Source organism: Crinia signifera, chromosome 6, assembly GCF_055691185.1.
Source record: "Crinia signifera chromosome 6, ASM5569118v1, whole genome shotgun sequence".
Classification (NCBI taxonomy): Eukaryota; Metazoa; Chordata; class Amphibia; order Anura; family Myobatrachidae; genus Crinia; species Crinia signifera.
In genome coordinates, this window is record NC_139222.1 from 38,369,254 (window position 1) to 38,392,868 (window position 23,615).

General features: G+C 47.7%; 2 protein-coding genes across 3 annotated transcripts in view; both read right to left on the reverse strand.

Annotated features, from left to right (window-relative positions):
- Positions 1 to 221: 221 nt before the first annotated feature.
- Positions 222 to 9,193, reverse strand: LOC146007563 (gastrula zinc finger protein XlCGF66.1-like). Of its 2 annotated transcripts, none has more exons than XM_083146022.1 (7): positions 8,834 to 9,193; positions 6,345 to 6,482; positions 5,529 to 5,720; positions 5,324 to 5,447; positions 4,990 to 5,054; positions 4,080 to 4,173; positions 222 to 1,340 (listed from the first exon to the last, which is right to left on the reverse strand). In XM_083146022.1, exons 2-7 carry the CDS (start codon positions 6,420 to 6,422, stop codon positions 598 to 600), a joined length of 1,296 nt encoding a protein of 431 aa, XP_083002148.1. In that variant the 5' UTR covers positions 6,423 to 6,482; positions 8,834 to 9,193; the 3' UTR covers positions 222 to 597. The 2 variants fall into 2 exon arrangements, with proteins under 2 accessions (XP_083002148.1, XP_083002147.1); XM_083146021.1 differs by having other exon boundaries at positions 8,784 to 9,191.
- Positions 9,194 to 17,710: 8,517 nt separating this feature from the next.
- The window catches only part of LOC146009588 (uncharacterized), a 29,461-nt gene continuing 23,556 nt past the window's right edge, over positions 17,711 to 23,615 (reverse strand). Inside the window, exon 7 of the mRNA XM_083150035.1 lies at positions 17,711 to 21,704. Coding sequence (XP_083006161.1) covers positions 19,968 to 21,704 — 1,737 coding nt within the window. The 3' untranslated portion in view covers positions 17,711 to 19,967. The remainder of the gene's footprint in view (positions 21,705 to 23,615) is intronic.

The following is a 23,615-nucleotide window of genomic DNA, read 5'->3' on the forward strand; positions in this document are numbered from 1 at the left end:
TCTTTAGGAATACGAATTGTTGGATTTTCGGTATTGTAAATCCCGAAAATACAAATGTGTAAAAAATAGGTGTATTTCTGCCTACGAATACACCTATTTTTTATGAATCCATATTGGTAAATTTCCCCCTAATTGTCCAAACCTGTTCTATAGACATAAATGCCGAAATCGTGACCAGTTGGGGGTACTTGAGGACTAAAGACATCCGTAACAGACCTATGTCATTAATTTACAGTTATTTACTACATTATGAACATATTAATTACATGCAAACATTCCCAGCTTTCAAAACATGACAGAAGTGACTTCTCAAGGGAATGGGTGTTCTGATGAATAAAAAAAAGCTATGACTTTTGGGTAAAACATTTCCCGTACTCAGGGCATGGAAATGGTCTCTTTATGATACATTTGCCACACCAGGTACATGAAAATGGCTCCTCATCAATGAAAGTTCTCTGAGTGATTTTTCTGTAAAACATTTCCTGCACTCAGACCTCTTTCTAAACCTTTTCCGACATTCAGGACAGTAAAATGGCTTCTCAGTCTTGTGGATTCTCAGTCTTGTGGATGTTATGATCTCTGTACAAAACATTTTGTTCAAAGAAATTGTTTCTCCACAGAGTGGACTCTATGGTGTTTAAGAAGGACTGACTTCTTTGTAAAAGATTTCCCACAATCGGAACAAGAAAATGGCTTCACCCCAGTGTGGCTTTTGTTATGCTCGAGAAGAGTTGATTTCTGTGTAAAACATTTCCCACACTGAGGACAGAGAAACGGCTTCTCCCCAGTGTGAGTTCTCAGGTGTTCCACAAGAACAGATTTCTTTGCAAAACGTTTCCCACATACAGAGCACGGAAACGGCTTTTCCCCTGTGTGAATTCTGTGGTGCTCCACAAGAATCGATTTCTTTGTGAAACATTTCCCACATACAGAACATGGATACGGCTTCTCCCCTGTATGAGTTCTCCGATGTTCCACAAGAATTGATTTCTTTGCAAAACGTTTCCCACATTCGGTACATAAAAATGGCCTCTCATCTGGGTGCTTTTTCCGATGTTCAACAGATTTTGCCACATGTTTAAAACATTTGTCATCTTCCACATGAGCAAAAACTTCACCACCACTGAAAGCTGTATGAGAAGCCGTAGTGGAGATACTGGGAAAACATTCGCCATACACAGAGTTCTTGGGTAATATCGATGAATTATCAGGTATTGGATATATATTTAAGGTATCTGGTATTTCTCCTGGAGAATTGCTAGTGATGTAGTCCTCATCCAATTCACAATACGGAGAGAAGAGGAGTTGTCCATCCAGCATAGTGCCAACGATCTGTCCGTCTGTGACACATACAATAAATATTTGTTACTAGCTGATAAATCCTTCCCAGCAAAGCTAAGGTGTCACACTGCCTCATTCACGTTTCACTATCTAAAATCAGCACAAAAAGAGTCTTTAGAACAAATAGTAGAGAGACAATCCGGAAGGGAAGGTCAGTGTCCTCCAATAAATTTTGGGATTAAAAAGGTCTCTGGGCTGGTAACAAACAGTGACATGATGTGAGGGGAAGAGCAGGTGTATAATAGGGGCTGATGGCTCCTGATGTATGAGATACACCAGAGAGTGTGGGGAGGAGACTGGTCAGATCTCTGGGCTAATAACACACAGTGACATGATGTGAGGGGGGAGAGCAGGAGTATAATAGGGGCTGATGGCTCCTGCTGTATGAGATACACAAGAGAGTGTGGTGAGGAGCCTGGTCAGATCTCTGGGCTGGTAACACACATTGACATGATGTAAGGGGGAGAGCAGGAGTATAATAGGGGCTGAAGGCACCTGCTGTATGAGATACACAAGAGAGTATGGTGAGGAGCCTGGTCAGATCTCTGGGCTGGTAACATACATTGACATGATGTAAGGGGGAGAGCAGGAGTAAAATAGGGGCTGAAGGCTCCTGATGTATTAAATACACCAGAGTGTGTGGGGAGGAGACTGGTCAGATCTCTGGGTTGGTAACTCACAGTGACATGATGTGAGGAGGAGAAGGAGTCTAATAGGGGCTGATGGTTCCTGATGTATGAGATAAACCAGAGAGTGAGGAGGAAACTGGTTAGCTTTCTGGGCTAGTAACACACAGTGACATGATGTGAGGGGGAGAATGAGTCTAATAGGGGCTTATGGCTCCTGCTGTATGAGATACACCAGAGTGTGAGGAGGAGACTGGTCAGATCTCTCGGCTAATAACACACAGTGACATGATGTGAGCAGGAGTATAATAGGGGCTGATGGCTCCCGATATATGAGATACACCAGAGTGTGAGGAGGAGACTTGTCAGATCTCTGGGATGATAACACACAGTGACATGATGTGAGGGGGAGAGCAGGAGTCTAATAGGGGCTGATGGCTCCTGATGTATGAGATACACCAGAGAGTGTGGGGAGGAGACTGGTCAGATCTCTGGGATGATAACACACAGTGACATGATGTGAGGGGGAGAGCAGGAGTATAATAGGGGCTGATGGCTCCTGATGTATGAGATACACCAGAGAGTGCGGGAAGGAGACTGGTCAGATCTCTGGGATGATAACACACAGTGACATGATGTGAGGGGAGAGCAGGAGTATAATAGGGGCTGATGGCTCCTGCTGTATGAGATTCACCAGAATGTGAGGAGGAGACTGGTCAGATCTCTGGGCTAATAACACACAGTGACATGATGTAAGGGGGAGAGCAGGAGTATAATAGGGGCTGAAGGCTCCTGATGTATGAGATACACCAGAGAGTGTGGGGAGGAGACTGGTCAGATCTCTGGGCTGGTAACACACAGTGACATGATGTGAGAGGAGAGCAGGAGTATAATAGGGGCTGATGTCTCCTGATGTATGAGATACACCAGAGAGTGCGGGAAGGAGACTGGTCAGATCTCTGGGATGATAACACACAGTGACATGATGTGAGGGGGAGAGCAGGAGTATAATAGGGGCTGATGGCTCCTGATGTATGAGATACACCAGAGAGTGCGGGAAGGAGACTGGTCAGATCTCTGGGATGATAACACACAGTGGCATGATGTGAGGGGGAGAGCAGGAGTCTAATAGGGGCTGATGGCTCCTGCTGTATGAGATACACCAGAATGTGAGGAGGAGACTGGTCAGATCTCTGGGCTAATAACACACAGTGACATGATGTAAGGGGGAGAGCAGGAGTATAATAGGGGCTGAAGGCTCCTGATGTATGAGATACACCAGAGAGTGTGGGGAGGAGACTGGTCAGATCTCTGGGCTGGTAACACACAGTGACATGATGTGAGCAGGTGTATAATAGGGGCTGATGGTTCCTGATGTATGAGATACACCAGAGAGTGCGGGAAGGAGACTGGTCAGATCTCTGGGCTGGTAACACACAGGGACATGATGTAAGGGGGAGAGCAGGTATATAATAGGGGCTGATGGCTCCTGATGTATGAGATACACCAGAGAGTGGGGGGAGCAGGATGGTCAGATCTCTGGGCTGGTAGCACAGTGACAGGATGAGAGATGGAGAGCAACCGTGTAATAGGGGCAGATTGGCCCTTATTCTGGTTCACTCACAAAGGCAAATTCCTTCTCAAATGGACAAAACCATGTGCACTGCAGGTGGGGCAGATGTAACTTGTGCAGAGAGCATTAGATTTGGGTGGGGTTTTACTTCAAAGTGAGCTCTATATTGCAATGTAAAAATAAAGCAGTCAGTATTTTCCCTGCACAGAAACAAAATAACTCACCCAAATCTAAATCTCACTGCACATGTAACATCTTCCCCACCTGCAGTGCACATGGTTTTGTCCATTTGAGAAGGAATTTGCCTTTGCGAGTGAACCAGAATAAGGGCCATTGTTGCTGATGTATGAGATTCACCAGAGATTATGAGGGAGATTAGATAGTGGGATAATAACACACAGTGACACGATGCAAGGAGGAGTGAATGAGTCTAATAGGGGCAGATGGTTCCGAACTGCCCCACTTGTACTGACAGAGGCTGTAGTAGACTGCTGTAGTGACCATACAGAAAATATGTGAATTAAGTGTGCTTTACTCACCTGTGCTAATAACCTCCTTACACTTCTGATCACCCAGTACACACATCTCTTCTACCTCTATGTCTTCTACTTTAATAACAGTCACATCTTCTATCTAAAAAATACACAAACAGAATGTCTGAAGTTACACATAGTGTGGGAATCAGTTGTAGATAGAGGACTATCCCTATTGTGGTAACTCCGGGAGAGAAAAGACAGCGCCGCAGGACCAATCTCCACCAAGTCAGTTTTCATTCTAGCATCCTGCATCATACAAAACCCATGCAGTTCCTCTTCCCTGCCTGGTCTGGTCTGCATAACAGTGCTGAAATACAGACCACACTGTGCTAAAAGCATCATTGAGGGGCGAGACACCAGGCAGGGAAGAGGAACTGCAAGGGTTTTTTAAGATGCAGGGTGCGAGAATGAACACTACAAGTTACTGATGCAGGGCAGATGGGGGTTGTGTAACAAGCAGCAGTGAGGGAGAGATTGCGTCTGCTACTTTGCTCCAGCTGGCACCACTGGCAGTAATGGGCTGGCACCACTGGCAGTAATGGGCTGGCACCACTGGCAGTATTGGGCAGCTATCTATCAGCAATGTGAGATCTTATAGCTTATGTATAAGGTAAGGGATATACAAGTATCAGGGGTAATACAGGCATTTATAGTCTAAAGCAGTGGTTCTCAAACTCGGTCCTTAGGACCCCATATAGCTCACGGTTCCCAGGTCACCTGACAGGTGCGCTCATTACTGAATGACACAGGTGGAGCTAATTATGTCACTTGTGATTCTGTGAGGAGACCTGCAGCACAAGCACCGTGTGGGGTCCTGAGGACCGGGTTTGAGAACCTGTGGTCTAAAGGTTGAACTTGATGCTTATGTTGTAGCACAATCCTATCTGATAACCAAGTGGGATATTATAATTACCTCTGAGTCCCAAGAGTATAGAAGATGGGGACATCTCTCGGGGGTATTTTTGCTGCTGGACCCATCTGTAAGAGACACATGGGGTAAATGTACTAAGATGGCAGTTCTGTTATAGATGGGAGGTTTCCCATAGCAACCAATCAGATTCTATCTATTATCTTCTAGAAGGTGCTAAATAAATAAGAAGTACAGTAGAATGGGATTGGTTGCTATGGGCAATATCCGATCTTCAATAGGACTCCTATCTTTGTAGATAAACCCCACAATGAGTACACATATTATTTATATAAATGTGAAATCTCTTTATAGAGCCCACACAGCAGAATAACCTTACCCAGTGATGGGAGAGGCCGGTCATTATCCATTAGTACATCCTGGTACCGATCCTTATGTCCTTCTATATACTCCCACTCCTCCATGGAGAGATAGACCGTGACATCCTCACACCTTATAGGAACCTGAAGCACACACCATGATACAGTTATCACCCAGACACATCCCCCGGTTATACTGTATAATGTCCCATCCCCAGCGGTCACCTCTCCAGTCAGCAGCTGGATGATCTTGTTGGTGAGTTCCAGGACTTTCTGGTCATTGTGTCTCTCATGTATCAGTGCGTGAGGTGGAGGCACCGTGATGGGGCTCTGAGTCTTGTTCAGTCCTCTCGACACACGGGGACTATTACTGGGTGTCACATGCTCTCTAGATGTCTTCTTCACCATTGTGTAATCCTGAAATTTGAAAAATGTATTAAATATGAATAAGTGTAATTATCGGCACAATGGTTGAGATCAGAGTAATTCCCAGAATAACTCAAATCTCCAATTGAATGTCTGTTTTATCAAAATATAAATAAAATCTCTACTATATCATTACAGGTTGTTGAGAAAATCTGGGACACTCTCATATCTCTTCATCCCTCCAATTAGGTCCCTGTATTAGTAACAGAGCGTAAGAGAGAGGAGTGATGTCACTGTGATGCTCCCAGACTCCTGTCACCTCCCCAGTCTGGTCCCTGTGTCAGTAATAGAGATACGAGTGATGTCACTGTGATGCTCCCAGACTCCCCTCATGAGTCAGGTCCCTGTGTTAGTAATAGGGATGAGTGATGTCAATGTGACACTCCCAGACTCCCCTCATCTCCCCAGTCAGGTCCCTGTGTTAGGAATAGAGATACGAGTGATGTCACTGTGATGCTCCCAGACCCCCTCACCTCCCCAGTCAGGTCCCTGTGTTAGGAATAGAGATACGAGTGATGTCACTGTGATGCTCCCAGACTCCCCTCATGAGACAGGTCCCTGTGTTAGTGATAGAGATAAGAGTGACATCACTGTGATACTCCCATGTTCTCTTACCTCTCCCGTCAGCAGGTATAGGATCTCCAGGGTGATATTTAATATCCTCTCAGTCATGGAAGTCCTGTCTTCATCCATTGGAGGCTCTTAAAGTAAAGGCTCTGGTTCTAGTGGCAGACAATGACCCAAAGGTGTTCTCTATAAACATAGAGATGCAATAAAATGGTATGATAATGGAAGAGGCATAGGAATCAAAGGTAACCGGGCAAAAGTATGGTAACACGCTGAAGCTAGCATAGGGCAACCACCTCTGGTATTACAAGATACAGTGCAGAAATCATGCCATCTGCCTGGGCTATCCCAGAAAGGCCATATCCAGGAATGAGTGATATAAGTGTTGCTAACAAGTTCGCCTGTCAGCCCTCTCTGCTCACAAGTCCCATGATTCTTAAAAATAAGGAGGGGGTAAATTTATGAGATGTTTCCCATAGCAACCAATCCGATTATATCTATTATCTTCTAGAAGGTGCTAAATAAGTAGAATTTGATGACGAAACGCGTTAGGCGCACACCTCTACTGGACCCTGTGGAATACAAATAATTCTTCATACATTCTCGCTTGAACCAGCTCTCTTTTACCAAAATCAAGGTACTGGACTTTCAAACAAGGGACACCACCACCTGCCACTATTGTGAAGCCCTCCATTCCGTGAGACGTGTGCCATCTTTCCTCACGGAGTATTTACATCAGGCTACAAGTCAGGTTTATGGACACCCGCCATTCCAGGAATCCCAATTAAAAACAGGAGAGCATCACCAGGAACAAGTGAGACTTATCCACATCCATTTCCCAATCAGGTCCCTGTAGGGGTGATTATTGTCTTATATTGATTTTTACCATATATATTGTGTTTTATTCTTTTTTATAGGATATGTTTATTAAAATACCATTGTAATACCCAATTGGTCACTTAGCCATAATTTTATTCAGTAGCGCTCCACCATTCACATCACTTATGAACATGTGCAGGCACCTTCGGAGACTTGAATAGTCTCTGTGGCGCTCAAAAAAGTTGGGGGAGTGGAGGAGGCGGGCAGTGGGTGTTCTGGGCGTACCCAGGAAAGGAAAACGCTGGGCGTCCCTATGCAAATGCAGGCGGGTACTTGCCTTTCCGGGGGTGGGCGGCTGACATAACCCAGACTTCAGCTGCCCGTCTTGTTCTCAGAGCAGCACGCCACAGATCTCAGTCAGCAGAGGCTGACTAAAGGCCCCCATACATTAGTCGGACCTGATTTCCCCAGAACACGCTTAGACACTTGATGTGCCAAGTTTTGCATATGATAAATCGCATACAATTTATCATATGCAGTCCCCGGGGAGCAGCAGGGAGCGTCGGACACAGAGGTGAGCCGGCGAAGGGAACAGAGAGCTGCAAGAAGAAAAAAAGCCCATGCAAATTAATGGGAAGCCACTGATTGGCTGAGAGCTCTCTCAGCCAATCAGCATTTATCGTCTACAGTTTCCCTCTCTGCAAACAAACCCCCAGATATACAGTTACGTTCACTGAATGCTGGGCGCACCACCGATCAATAACTACTAGAATTCTTCATAGAGTAGTTTTATATATTAGTTTCATACAAAATTAATAACTATATCATTTAGTCCTACCAGCCAACCATTTGTATTGGTTTTTCTTCTTCTTGCAGCTCCCTGCTCAGCTCTCCGTTTCCCTCGCCGGCTCACCAGCGTCCCCCGCCTGTCGCCTCTGTATCCGCTGCCCCCCTCTCTGATTGGCTCACAGTGTCCCCCGCCCGGAGGCTGCATATAAGATTTAGCCAATCTTATGTACAACCGGTCTGATCTCAGGATGTCTACACATGCGATTTGGGCCGATTTCCAGGCCCGATCCATCCGATTTGCGAGCACTAGAGAAATCATCAAATGATTTTGGGCGCGCACACTAGTCTGCAAACGGATGTTTATACAAAACATCCATTTGCAGTGCGGCAGGGGGGGGGGGGTGGATGGTGTTACGAGGCTTGCTAAGCAGCGAACTAACACTGCTTAGCGATACAACCAGAATGACCTCCAATGTGGGAAAACCACAAGGAAACAGCCAGTACGCAATGTACACAAAAAGAAAGATTCTGTCACATTTATAATTCAGTGTTTATTATACAATGCAAATAAGAAACTAGAAACTTCATATTCAGTTCTTTGCATGAATACAGACCATATTTGTGGACACTACCACAGACTGTAAACTGTACAGGTCAAAATAAATAAAAATAGATTTGCATATGGTTTACTACTAATAGGAAATGTAACCCTTAATGTATCTATCTAAAATAAGTACATTTTAATGGTTACAATTTCTATTGTTAGTGCACCATATACAGACCTCTTTTTCTTTCCCCACACCCTCCCCTCAGCTCACTCCTGAATATTCATTACTGCTGATTAATTAATCATGAGGTCAGCAGCACCCTTGCACTCACCTGCAGCGCCCCGCCCCTCCTATGGTCACACTGCTCCTTATCGGTCTCACCTTCAGGCACTGTCTATCTGGTTCCTCCTGGGACTGTGTGACTGGTCAATGAATGACTTAAAACCACGAACTCCGCCCGGGTCAGCTTCAGTGCAATCACCTACTGGGTGACGTCATCAGCACTAGAGCACCGGGTCATTGGGGGCTCTTATGTGGTTGGTAGAATGTTTCCCAGAAAGTTGCGGCCATTTTGTTGTAGCACAAATCTTAGACCGCATAGCAGCACTCACCGCCCGTCTTATTGATTATAATTAGAAGCACTCCCCATTCTTCTCACCCACTATGTGTTCTACAGGCGTAAATAACTGTATTATTGTATCACCCGGAGCAGAAAGAGTACAAGGGAGCGGCCATCTTACATGAGTCTGTGTGTAGTAGACACAGTGAGCATCTGACTGGGCACAACACGGAAATCATTTGGAACGCACAACACGGAAGACATTTGGAACGCACGAAAGAGTAAGTCACATGGGACGCTTGGCCCGGAAGTGTTTTGTTATGTTCTTTTTCAATGAATGGACTCGGTGGACGATGCATATAGAAGAGATTGTCAGTACTGTACTGGTATAGTATAGCATATATAGAACTGAAGTTAGACATAATTTTATTTAATTCTGCTGTTTATTTTTTGATTTTTAGAACATGGGATCCCCTGGTTGAGCACAACTGAACTGCTTCAGAACATCATTAAACTTACTCGGACCATTATATCGCCACAGTTTACTACTCCTAATAGATTTCCACACGGATAGTGCATCTAAATAATAGTTGTGATGAAACAGTGATACGAGGAAACAGCAGCACTCAATGCAGTCTTACCCAGTCTTGTGGCATATTGTGGAGGAGGGGCCCTAAATTGTATTTTTGCACCAGAGCCAACCACTCACTGATCTTAAAACTAGCATATTTTGAGAGACAATGGGCAAATCCATGCCTTTTAAATGATTGCTCCTTTAAAAAAAAAAAAAATCCAAGTTTGGCCCTTATACCGCACGACCACTGAAAGTGGACTTCATTACATCCCGCCCAATATGTGGGGGGGGGGGGGGGGGGGGTTGCTGATCTTTTGGACTCTCCTGTACAGTACAGCCACCCCTTATGTAGAAGCTGTATCAATAAATTGCTTTACAACAGAAAAGGTGTAGTAATGGATGGCATAACCTTGAAGGTGTGCAAATGAAGACAAAAAAAATGAAGACATGATTAATAGACTATGGAGGTTATTCTGGTTCACTCCTTCTGGTAAATTCCTTCTCAAATGGACAAATCCATGTATTCTGCAGGGGGGCACATGTAACATGGGCAGAGAGAGTTAGATTTGGGTGAGTTATTTTGTTTCCGTGCAGGGAAAATACTAACTGCTTTATTTTTACATTGCAATACAGATCTCACTTTGAAGTAAAACCCCACCCAAATCTAATTCTCTCTGCACAAGTAACATCTGCCCCACCTGCAGTGCACATGGTTTTGTCCATCTAAGAAGGAATTTGCCAGAAGAAGTGAACCAAAATAACCCCGTATGACAGGAGACATCGTTGATGTTTTAAGAAAGATCTAACCCCAGGATAATTTAGAGTAGAATAACAGTATGATAATACAGTATAAAAAAGTTTACTAATTAACAGTATGTTAGTACAGGACATTTAGCATGATTGGGATGCATTCAAAAGTCAGACAACAGACAGATCCAGACGGCCAGAACCCTGACCATGCTCGACATTTATTACACACAAACGTGCTTGTGGTACCTATATAGAACTGTGTTATAGGTCCAGTATAATTTACCTGCTGATGAGTGAGAACTTATTTATTTAGATATACAGTATATGTAGGATAAGAATTAACATGGGGCACATGACGACCCCACACGCACTTTTTTAACTTGCACTTTATTCACTTGCTTGTGTATACGTTTAATGTTGTTTGTCATACTTCGCAGTCTTTTAATAAAATTAATAAAAGGTATATTTTAAAAGAATCTTCTCTTTTTTGGTGCACCGCACCATGGCAAACCTTGTTCTATCTCATGCTATAATAGGGATGAATGAGGTGGTAACATATAATATTTATGAATGAATAATAATGGAGTGGTAACAGAAATTTTAGAGATTAAAGGGATAATAATAAAGTGTGGTATTATAATGATAATATAATATAAATGAGCTGAGAAGAGTGCTGATTATATACACTATATATACACTGTGTTGCAATCAGACCCATTGCCCCAGGTGTATAAAATCAAGCTCAGCAACGAAGCAGGCATTGAATACTACCCATTGTCTACGTCGACAGCCACTAGGTGAACCACTAATGGTCGACATTGACCAGGTCCAAACCTGGAAATGGTCTCCATTGACAAACGTTCGACACAAGGTTATGGTCGACATAGACATGGTCAACATGAATAAGGTCGCCATGCGTTTTTCAGCTTTTTTGGTGTCTATATTGACATATGTCGACATGGACACCGTATAATGGTAATGTGTCCCTTAGCATTATAGTCCCACTCTGATAGTAAAGTATGAAAAAAAAACACCTTTTTCATGTTGACCATGTGTGTGTCGACATTTTTATTCATTGTTAGCAGATATTTTGCACATCAGAGATGTCGGCACTCAAAGGGTTAATATAAAAACAAAAACCGTGTGGCTGAAGCTTAATGCAATGGGTTACCATGGCCGAGCAGCTGCATGCAGCATCACATCACCAAGTACAATGCCAAGCGTCAGATGGAGTGGTGTAAAGCACCAACACTGGACTTTGAGGCAGTGGAAACAGGCATACCTCCCAACTTTTGGCAACAGGAATGAGGGACAGCCGCGAAGCCCGAAGGCACGTGGCCGAAAATAGGGGTCGTGGCTTTCCGGCAAGGGCGCGTGGCCTAAAAATCAAAACTGACCCCTGCACCATCAGTCTGTCTGAAGCGACGAGAGCAGACAAGGGGCTTCTGTCTTTAAGCCATTTCAAATATGGCACCGACTTGTGATGTGAGCCAATAGGAGCTTGCGGTCTTTCAGCCAATCACTAGTCGTGGATGATAAACCACAAGCTCTGATTGGCTGGGGGCTAACACCACACCGCTGCGTTCCATATGGGCAGTTGAAGGAGCGGAGTCGGCGGCTGCTGCTACTCTGGCTGGGGGGAGGAGGAGGGGGGGAGCAGAGTCTACCGCTCTGACCTGGCATAATTTATTACTGCAATTACCTGGGTTGAAATTCATTTATTACAAACAATATAGTTCAATACAGGTGATGCCAATCATCTACGGAAAAAGGCACTTGGACCTCCATCTTTATTTCCGGATTTCTCAGCATACACACTGCTCCATGAAGGGAATGGTCATCTTTGCACTGAATATTGTTTGCTAAAGGGGTCCTTCTCATCTGGACACAGACTGGACAATTATCTGCCATTGCTGAATTGGCTACAATTTCAAAAGCCACCATGACTATTTTATCTCTGGCTGTGATCTAAACTCTAGGGACAACAAAATGTATTTATCTCCACATAAACGGAGCTATGTACCATTAAATTACATTTTTTATGCCATCATTTACATTTTTATTTATATGTTAACATTGTTATAGTATTACATTAAATCATGGCTTGACAATTTTTTTTAGATCTAGGAGCCAGGATGAAAGTGTAGGAGCCAGAAAAATTAGACACATCATGCATTTTGATTTAGATCACAAAAAGGGACAGTGCATGTTGGAGGCGTGCTCCTTAGACACACTGCAGCAGAACACATTGTGCCACCCACCACCTGCCTGTTACACATTGCAACACCCACCGTGATGCCCGTTACACAATGTGCCACCCACCGTGATGCCCGTTACACAATGTGCCAACCACCGTGAAGCTCATTACACATTGTACCACATAAGTGCCGCTTACCTACATGCTCAATGTCAGGGGTTTCATGCTCCTGGCACAGGAGGGGGGGGGGGGGGGGGAGAGTAGGGTTGCCACCTCTCCAGGATTTCCTGGATTCTCCCTGAAATTGATGGCAACCCTCCAGGACGTTTTTGCAGTCTCCCAGATTCTGGGATTCTCCCGGAATCCGGGTGACTTTGAAAGCCTCCACAGCCTCCCAACTGAGTGTGCACACTGTCAGTGGCATAGGGAGGGTGGTTCCAGCAGAGCGTGAGCTCCGGGTGCCAAAAAGGCCACAGGGCATGCACAGTGTGTCTCCAGCACTTGCAAGTTGCTGCCCGCCCCACAGATCCCTCTACCTCCAGAAATATTTAAACTGGGCAGTGGGAGAGGAGAGGACGGAGGAACACTGTGCAGCTAACAGCTTAGTATGCTGCAGCAGCGCTTCCTCCCAAACTGAGCCTCAGAGATAAGCCTGCTGCTACTGTGTATCACTCCCAGGGGCACTCTGTGGTGTCAGCTGAGAAAATGGTGAGGCCAGTGTTGAAGGGGGGATTTGTGTGTGTGGACGGTCAGTGTTTGGGGCAGATATGCATGTTAGAGAAGTGAGGGGGTGGGGGAGGTTGCTGTGAAGTTGTTGTCACTGGTGTCAGGGTGAGGGAAGGATGTATGAGGTATCTCTGTGTAGGAGTTGTTAGTAGGGGAAATGTGTTATTAAATGTAACAATAGGGACTTCAATACATGTCTGTATTAGAGGCCATGCCCACTTTTCTGAAGAGGTCATGTGTGTTTTACAAAGCCACGCCCACTTTTCTGGGAACGCACGCGCACATGGTGTGTGAGTAGGGGGGAAACTCCAGGAATCGAAGATGCCTGAGGTGGCAACCCTAAGGGGGAGTGAAATGCTCCTGGCACAGGGGGTGTGTGAAAGGCTCCTAGCACAGGGGGGAGTTAAAGGCTCCTGGCACAGCGGGGGGGGGGGAGGCTCCTGGCACGGGGGGGGGGGGGGGTGAAAGGCTCCTGGCACAGGGGGGGGGTGAAAGGCTCCTGGCACAGGGGGGAGTGAAAGGCTCCTGGCACAGAAGGGGAGTGAAAGGCCCCTGGCACAGGGGGTGTGTGAAAGGCTCCTAGCACAGGGGGGAGTGAAAGGCTCCTGGCACAGCGGGGGGGGGGGGGGGTGTAAGGCTCCTGGCACAGCGGGGGGGGGGGGAGTGAAAGGCTCCTGGCACAGGGGGGGGGGGGGGGGAGTGAAAGGCTCCTGGCACAGGGGGGGGGGTGAAAGGCTCCTGGCACAGGGGGGGGGTGAAAGGCTCCTGGCACAGGGGGGGGGGGGGGTAAAGGCTCCTGGCACAGGGGGGAGTGAAAGGCTCCTGGCACAGGGGGGGGGGGGGGAGTGAAAGGCTCCTGGCACAGGGGGGAGGGGGGGGAGTGAAAGGCTCCTGGCACAGGGGGGGAGTGAAAGGCTCCTGGCACAGAAGGGGAGTGAAAGGCCCCTGGCACGGGGGGGAGTGAAAGGCTCCTGGCACAGGGGGGGGGTGAAAGGCTCTTGGCACGGGGGGGGGGGGGAGGGATGAAAGGCTCCTGGCACAGGGGGGGGGGGGGGGGGGGGAGTGAAAGGCTCCTGGCACGGGCCTAGGGGCGGCACCTAGTATGGGCGGCAGCTGCTGCCTGTGAGTCTGTCTGTGAACAGGCAGGCCGCATCTGCAGCTTGGGCAGCGGCAAGTGACGAGCAGCGCCACCGATGCGATGCAGTCGGCGGCAGAGCTGCTCATCACTCGCCGCTGCCCGCTCACTACCCGCCACATCATTAATCACCCACCGGTGCGTCCCGGGGGCTCCTTCGCCGCTCAGGCTCACTAGCGTCCATCTCTCCCCACGCTGTATGCTTCCTCATCATAGCCCTTCATGTCCACCTGCCTCTATAACCTCCCGTGCTGCCCAGTTTCTCCATCTCCATCCCACGCTGTCTGCACTAGCGCCTGGTGCCCATTCCCATAAACTGTACTATACATACAGCCTATTGCTGCCTGCTGTGTATAGAACAGGGGGGTCAGCTGAGCAGCTAACTGACCCCCTGTTTCCTGAATATGTTGAATATGAATATGCTGAATATGGTAGTGGCGGGTTGGGGGGGGGGGGGGGTAAGGGGCGGCAAAAAATTTTGTGCCTAGGGGCACCCTGACCCCTAAATTCGCCCCTGCCGATGCCGCTGGTGCCAGGAGGGAAAAGGGGAGTCGGACACCGCTGCCTGCGCAGCCACTGGTGTCAGGAGGCGGAGACAGCAGTGAAAGCCGGGTAGACAGGGGTGCCCTGCCCGGCTGTATTCATACTCAGCTGCCGCCAGGAGGGGGAGAAGGGGGTAGGGCACCACTGATCGCGATGCCGCTGGTGTCAGGACTCGGAGGGGGAGAAGGGGGTCGGACACCGCTGCCGGTGCAGCTGCTGTGGTCAGGAGAGTGAGAAGGAGGTCGGACACTGCTGCCAGGAGGCTCCCTGCAGTGACAGACGGGCAGTGATGTCCGATGCCTGCCCAGCTGTATTCATATACACAGAGCAGATCCGCGCCTCTGTGCTATTTTGAAATCTCGCTCTGGCTCGCAAGCCAATCGGAGCTCGCAGTTGGCTCGTGAGCCAGGGCGAAATTTCAAAACAGCCATGGACCTGTTTCAAGTCTGAATACATCTGGGCAGTGCATCACTGCCCGCACTGCCGTTGGTGTCAGGAGGGGGAGACGGGGGGTCAGGCACCATTAACCTCGCTTGTGCTGATCTGCCCAAGACCAGATTCAGCTTCCTCCGTTGCCCCTGCAAAAAATCTGGTCGCCATGGCGACCTGGCCCCCGGTATTTGTCGAGCCCTGCATTAAATGGTGTGTTTTTAAATCTATCCTTTTGAAGTATATGGGCAGCACGGATCGTGTAATGGTTAGCATTACTGCCTCACAGCACTGAGGTCATGGGTTTAATTCCCACCATGGCCCTAAATGTGTGGAGTTTGTATATTCTCCCTGTACGTGCGTGGGTTTCATACGAGTACTCTGGGTTGCTCCCAGAATCCAAAAATACACTGGTTGGTTAATTGCCAAAATTAACCCTAGAATGTCTGTGTGTGCGTGTACATGTGGTAGGTAATATAGATCTTAAGCTCCACTGGGACAGGGACTGGTGTGAATGTTCAAATATTCTCTTTAAAGTGCTGTGGAATATGCGTGCGCTATATAAATAACTATGCTAATGCTACAGCTTATGGAAACAGATTGAAACACGCACCAATGACATTGCAGATCCTAATCAACCATCTGAGTAAACCATAAGAATGGACTCCATACTATCTACATACGGGGTCACAATTTAAGGCTGCATGTGCGCATTGCGGCCAAGAAGCATACCCAGACAGCCGATAATCGTTCAACTAGGAGAACATATTCTACCCGTACTGTACATACACTATGCACAGCGTTTACCAAAGATGTTCCACCAATACCTTTATGTAATATAAATATACGTATACACTTCAGCTTTTGTGACTAAAAAGCAGACACATTTTATTCGAACTATACTTTTACTGTCAATCAGTTTAGTTATTTCTGATTATCAGACGCTTTCAAACGTCAATTTATCCTGTGGAGAAATCACTGTTTACATATGGAAAATGTTTTCCAAATTCAAAGCAACAGATGGTTTTCTTCATCTATGTACCATACAATGTACTCTATTATTATTAACCTTTATGTAAATGATGCCACAAGGGATTGTGGCACCTACGTACATAAACAAATTAGCACCCATGAAAATAATTCAATGCGACCGGCAAGGGTGTTAGATGGCGGGGATCGCCGAAAACAAGCAATCCTCGCTGTTTAACCCCCGCGCCGGCCGCTCACCCTATTCAACGATCTGGGGGAATCCTCTCTATCAGATGACGGTGAGGATTCCCCCGAACAGCGAGGCTCGTGGCTAATGCAGGGAGCCTGCTACATTTAGCCGTGAGCCTCGCTGTTTTAGGGGCCGCACACGCCATTTACCCCTCGCTCCAAAAACCTAGCAAGGAGGGAAATGGCGTGTGCAGGGGGGACAGTTGAATACTGACCGTGTGGGAATTAAGGGAAGAGCTTCCATTACAAAGGGGAGGGGCAGACAGACTGAGGTGACACAGATGAGGTAAAATGTGAGCAGTACGTGGGTATTGAGAGTCCATTTGAAGTTCAGCAGAGAGGTGGAGTCTGATAGGGAGAGAATTCCTGAGGTAGGGAACAGCACAGGCAAAATCTTGGCGGACGTAACGGGAGGAAGTAATCATTCGGCATCAGGGGCAGTAGTCACTGATGGAACAAGGAGGGTTGGCGGGAACGTGAAGGAAGAGGAGTACAGAGCTGTAAATGGGATGTCAAGGGTAGGGTGGCCAATCCCGGGATCGGGATCGTCGGGATCCCGGGATTTGGCCCTAAAAATGCCGGGATTTGAATCCCAGGATTGGATCTTCCAATCCCGGGATTGGATCTTCCAATCCCGGGATTGCGGGATTGTCCTCCGCATGCACAAATCTAATGTCGGGCAGCGCTGAGACCAGCTCAGACGCTGCCCGGCTTCTCCCATACCCCGGCGCGCTGCTCTGCGGCTGCGTGACCTGATGTCAGAGGTCACGCTGCGCAGCCTGTCTGCGGCTCCGTGTCCGCCCACCGCCCGGTACCCGTGCCGCCTTCACTGCCGCCCGGCTACTCCAAGTCCGCCTCCAGTCCACCGCTGCCTGGCTCCCGCACATCTGCAGGCCTCCAGACCAACCGCACACGGCCCCCAATGAAAAGCCGGCCTCTGAACATCACTGCCCGGCTCCCGCAGCAATGGCCGGGTGAGTTAGACTGGGTTTGGGGGGGGGGGGGGGGGGGACGACTAAAGTTTGTCATTCTATTGACAAACTCAATCCTGGGATTAGGCATTTTTCAATCCCGAATCCCGGGATTGAAAAATAGCCCCGGGATTGGCATCCCTAGTCAAGGGTAAGGCTTGGTGAATGGGAGAAGCTTGATTTCGATTTCTGAAGAGGAGCCAATGTACGGCTTATAAAATAGGGGAGACGGACTCAGGGGCCGATTCAGAGACTGCCGCAGGGCAGCGTTTTGCAGCCCTGATGATGATCAGAAGGCCACGCATGTGCACTGTTCACATTGCACATGCGCGAGCCCACAGCCAGCCACGTCCTGTGAACGCAGGCCGTACGTTGGCTGATTGACAGCTGGCCGCAGTGTGTGGGTGGCACCCCAGTGTTTTCTGGGATTGCTGCAAAAAAACATAGGCGGACCCTGCCATTGGAAGGGAGGGCCACTGACATCAGCAGTGGCCCCGATCTCCCCAGGGCCAGTGCAGCGCAGAGTAAGTCTACACAAGGGATGGGGAACCTTTGGCTCCCAGCTGTTGTCAAATAGCATGGCCAAATAGCAAAACTGTAGCATGCTGGGATGTGTAGTTCAACAACAGCTGAGAGCCTACAGCCCTGCAATCAGGTCTGAATCAGTGCCTTAGTACGCCTTGAGATAGAGAGGAGTCAGGCTGCGGAGCGGAGGACTAATTGGCTTGGAGGGAGCGGGGATTCAGGGAGGCCAGCTAGGAAGCCGTTACCTTGCTTAGTCCAATCTGGAGATGACCAGTGAATGGAACAAGGTCTTGTAGCACCCAGGGTAAGAGAACATTTCATATGATATAGTATAGATATTCTACACATACACAACAGAAAGATATGATTTGCTACAATGTTTCAAAAGCAAAAGAAATAATACATATTCTATTCATCTGAATGGCTATTAAACACGTTCTTATTTCATCACTTCCTATTTCTATTATCATCATCCTTTACCTATATTGGCCACACAGGGTCTGCAATGCCTTATGCTGGCCACACATCAGGCCAACTTTCCTCCAACCATCCAACTAGTTGATTGGTTGGACTGAAAATCTGGTACTGGATGGGGGTAAATGTCAATAAGTAGTTTGCTCACAAACTCAGGAGAATGGACAAAAACATTTGGTGAAATTTTTTTAATCAAACAGGTCCAACTACAGTACATTGTCTGAGTGACAGTTGATGTCCATTTTCTGAATTGGGAAACAAATGACTTAATTACAACTTACATTTGCTCCCATCCAGTACCATGGTTTTATCCATCTGACCAACTAGTTGGATGGTTGGAGGAAAGTTGGATCAGGTTCATAAACATTACCGCTGCCGAAGCAGCAGCAGTCATAACGCCGTAATCAGCAGCAGGACATCCAAGATTTGGCACCGCCATTGGCAGTGGCGAGGAGAAGACAATATAAACAAGGGCAGGGGCACAGAGAGCCACAGCCAGCCCGGTAAGGGGGGAGTGGGGTGGCTTGAAAATGTGGACGTGACATCATTTAACACAGGGGGGGTGGGGGGTGCGGGGTGCAGGGAAGGGCAGTACAAAGCAAAAACTCTGTACCACTGTACTGGTTCCTGCATTCGGGATACGGTCGGTTGGTCGGCCTAAAGATGGTCGATAGTCATTAGGTCGACACCACTAGGTCAACATACTGCAAGGTCGACATGGTACAAGATTGACAGGTCATTAGGTCGACACAAGTGTTAGGTCAACGTTAGGTCAACATGGTCTAGGTTGACAGTCAAAAGGTCAACATGGGGTTTTTTTGAGCCGACAGGCGGTATTTCATGCCCTACCAGCTACTAATCTACTAGGGCTTGGTGGAAGAATAAAATAGTGTGTCGAGAGCAGCGAGTCATGTGAGGGGGGGACGCGGTGCACTTAATACCGTGTCCATGTTGACTGTGTCAACATTTGGGTAAAAAAACTGTGAAAAACCTTGTGTCAACATTTTGACTGTCGACCTAGATCATGTTGACCTAATGCTTGTGTCAACCTAATGACCAGTCAACCTTGTCCCATGTCGACCTTGCAGTATGTTGACCTAGTGGCGTCGACCATCTTTAGTTCCACCATATGATCCTTACCCCTGCTTTCAATATTCAGCCCATAATAACAAAGAAATCACTGGGAAGATAGCACCAGCCACAGGTATACTCCGGGGGGGGGGGGGGGGGGACTGCTCCACCTGCCTAGGTAACTAGCACCCGTTCCCCCTCTCAGAGCCACTGGGCAAGGGAAAGAAAAGTATATGAGAGAAGAGGGCCTAGCTGGTGAGAGCTTAGTGTAAAGGGGAGTGGCAATGAGGCATAGGGGAACGCAAGGCATCTCCTGTGCGGGAGAGTGGTGACAGTCATACAGTTACTTCCGTCCAGTGTGAATCCTCTGATGCGTCAGCAGCTGGGATTTGGTGGTGAAATGCTTCGCACAGTCAGAGCACGAGTATGGCTTCACTCCTGTGTGAACTTTCCGGTGTTTAATAAGCCCTGAAATGTCAGTGAAACTTTTCCCACACTCGGAGCAGGAACATGACTTTTCTCCGGTGTGAACCCTGCGGTGGGCCTTAAGGTTGGAGCTGGTGATGAAGCCTTTCCCGCACTCGGAGCAGGAGTACGGCCTCTCCCCTGAGTGGATTTTCTTGTGCCTAATGAGACCGGACTTGTCGGCAAACTCCTTCCAACACATTGAGCAGGAAAACTTTTCCCCAGTGTGAATGACCTGATGAATCTTGAGATTTGATTGGTGGGTAAAACATTTCCCACATTCGGGGCAAGGATAGCTTCTTTCTCCAGTGTGAACCTTGCGGTGCCTAGTGAGGGTCCCGTTGCCTGTAAACCGTTTCCCGCACTGAAAGCAGGCATACAGTTTTTCACCAGTGTGGATTCTCTGATGCGTCTTGAGGTGTGATTCAGTGATGAAGCATTTCCCGCACTCAGAACAGAAATATGGCTTCTCTCCAGTGTGGCTCCGGTGATGTATGGCAAGAGCCGAGTGCTGGGCAAAACACTTCCCGCACTCCGAGCAGGAGTAGGGCTTCTCCCCGGTGTGAATTCTCTGATGTACTACAAGATCCGATTTAAAACTGAAAGATTTCCCACATTCGGAACAGGTAAAGGACTTACTGCCAATGTGGCTCCTCTGATGGGTTAGGAGGTTTGACTTTTGGTTAAATCTCTTCTTACATACGGAGCAGCAAAATGGCTTCTCTCCGGTGTGGATCAGCTGATGCCTGGTGAGGTTGGCTTTCTGGGTAAAACATTTCCCGCAGATAGAGCAGAAAAACGGCTTCTTCCCAGGGACGCATTTCCCAAACTCAGAAGGTGGGGCCGGTGTTTTCTGCGTATGAGCGGCCTTGTGCTTAAGTAGTTCGTAAAGGGCTGTAAATATCATTCCACACTCAGAGCACTTGTAGGTCTGGTCTCTGTCCTGGACTGTCTGCGGAGTTATAGCATTACTGCCTTCGACACCAAGGTCACAAGTAGAATGTACATTACCTCCTGTCCATGAGGCAGATTCCTCCTCAATATGAGCAGCTGTATACAATGTATGATCTGTGGTTGTGTATATGTCAGTGTCTGTGAGGTCCCCTCCATCACATAAGACTGCTTCATCCTTAATATGTGCAGATGTATACAGTGTATGGTATGTGGGTGTATACATGTCAGCGTCTGGTTCTCCATCACACGAGGAGGATTCCTCCTTATTATGTGAAGTATAATGTGTATGATATGTGGGTGCATACATGTTAGCGTGTGTGAGTTCACATGATACCGATTCCTCCTTAATATCAGTAAATGTGTACTGTGTATGACCTATGGGTGTATACATGTCACCGTGTGTGACGTTTCCGCTGTCACATGATCCAGACTCCTCCTTAACATAAGCAGATGTATACTGTGTATGATATGTGGGTGTATACAAGTCAGCGCATGTGAGGTCTCCTCTGTCATAGATTAATTCCTCCTTAATGTGAGTGGATGTATACTGTGTATGACCCGTAGGTGTATATATATCAGGTACATGTCCATTATATAACATTGGTTTTTCTGTAACGCTCTCTGGAGAATTGATCATGTTTTGCTTGTATGTGATCCTCAGTCATACAATCAATCTGGGTGAAGGAACAGGGGTGCGGGATCCTGCAGATATTTTTGTATCCTCAGTGGGACCTGTGTGAGAGAAAAACATTGTGGTTAGATGATTATATATGCACAGGGATAACAAAGAGGAGCAAAGGCTCCTGGGAGTGACATTGCTGCACAGGACAGGATGTCCGTGTTACCACCTGCTGTAGGTGCAATAGGCTGGGAGAGGATGAGGTGTAGACCATGGAAGGACACAAACAGCTGTGACCATATTCACATTGTGATCTCCTAATCTTCTTAAGCAACCACATTTTCGTCATTTCCCCTTCATTTTGGGGTCCATGTCTACAGAAACATCAGCTGTGAGAATGGATATACATTGACTGAACGGAATGGGATCATTCATCAGACTGCATTTAGGTCTACAGTCATTAGGTCGACCCCACTAGGTCGACTGGCAGGAAGGTCGACCTGACTTAAGGTCGACATGGGCCAAGGTCGACATGACTTAAGGTCGAATTTGCATAAAGGTCGACATGAGGAAGGTCGACTGGTCATAAGGTCGACATGGGTTTTTCACTGTTTTTTTATCCGAATGTCGACACAGTCGACATGGACACAGTTGGCAATGAGAATCGGACCCTCGCATCGCTCGCCATGCTTCGGGCACGGTGCCTCGCTGTGCTCGGCACACTATTTTATTCTCCCACCACGCCCTAGTGGATGGTAGGGCATGAAATACCGCCTGTCGGCACATGTCGGCTCAAAAAACAGTGAAAAACCCATGTCGACCTTATGACCAGTCGACCTTCCTCATGTCGACCTTTATGCAAATTCGACCTTAAGTCATGTCGACCTTGGCCCATGTCGACCTCAAGTCAGGTCGACCTTCCTGCCAGTCGACCTAGTGGGGTCGACCTAATGACTGTAGACCTAAATGCAGTCTGACGAATGACCGCATCCCGACTGAACACTGAGAAGATGGGTTTGATTCACAGGGGAGTTGTCCACCTCTAGCTAGATGAACTGCAGCCCCAGATTGTCACTCAGCACCCGGGTGTAGAGCTCCAGCGTGGCCTGACAGTGTCCACCTCCCTGGTCTTCTGTGTACTGAGAGCCTGCTGGCTGAAGGAGTGGGGATGGAGCGCATAATGGCATGTGTCCTACTCCCTAGCAGGCTCCTGGTGTCAGCACCACCAACATTATGTCGGCAACAATGCTGCTGTTGCAGCCAGGAGAGTCTCAGGATGGCCAAAGGGTATGGTGTGCCGCACCTGAGCATCAAGGTCGACACAAGCATTAGGTCAATAATGGGAAAGTCCACAGCCAAAATGTCGACATGAGTTTTTCACTTTTTTTGAACCGACGTGCTGATAAACGGTATTTCGGCCCCTACCATTCACTATGGTGTGGTGGGAGAATAGAACAGCGAGCCACTGTGCCAGAAGCATGGCGAGAACAGCCAGCCATGGGAGGGGAGGCTGTACACTTTGACACAGTTCATGTCGACTCTTCCGACATTGGAGGCGGAAAAAAAACATGTTGATTTTGCCAATGCTTGTGTTGACCTTAGCCACATAGACCTATTACAGGTGTCGCCCTAAGCCCTGTCGACCATCAGTGGTTGTCTAAACAAATGTTGACCTCAATAGGCAGTATGGATGGTGTAACGGTTAGCATTACTGCCTCACAGCACTGTCATGGGTTCTATCCCCACCATGGCCCTAACTCCTCACAGCATTGTCATGGGTTAAATTCCCACCATGGCCCTAACTGTGCAGAGTTTGTATATTCTCCCCGTACTTGCCTGGGTGTCCTCCGGGTACTCCGGTTTCCTCCCACCAATCCAAAAATATACTGGTAGGTTCATTGGCTCCCAACAAAACTAACCCTAGAATGTTTCTGTGTGTGTGTGTGTGTGTGT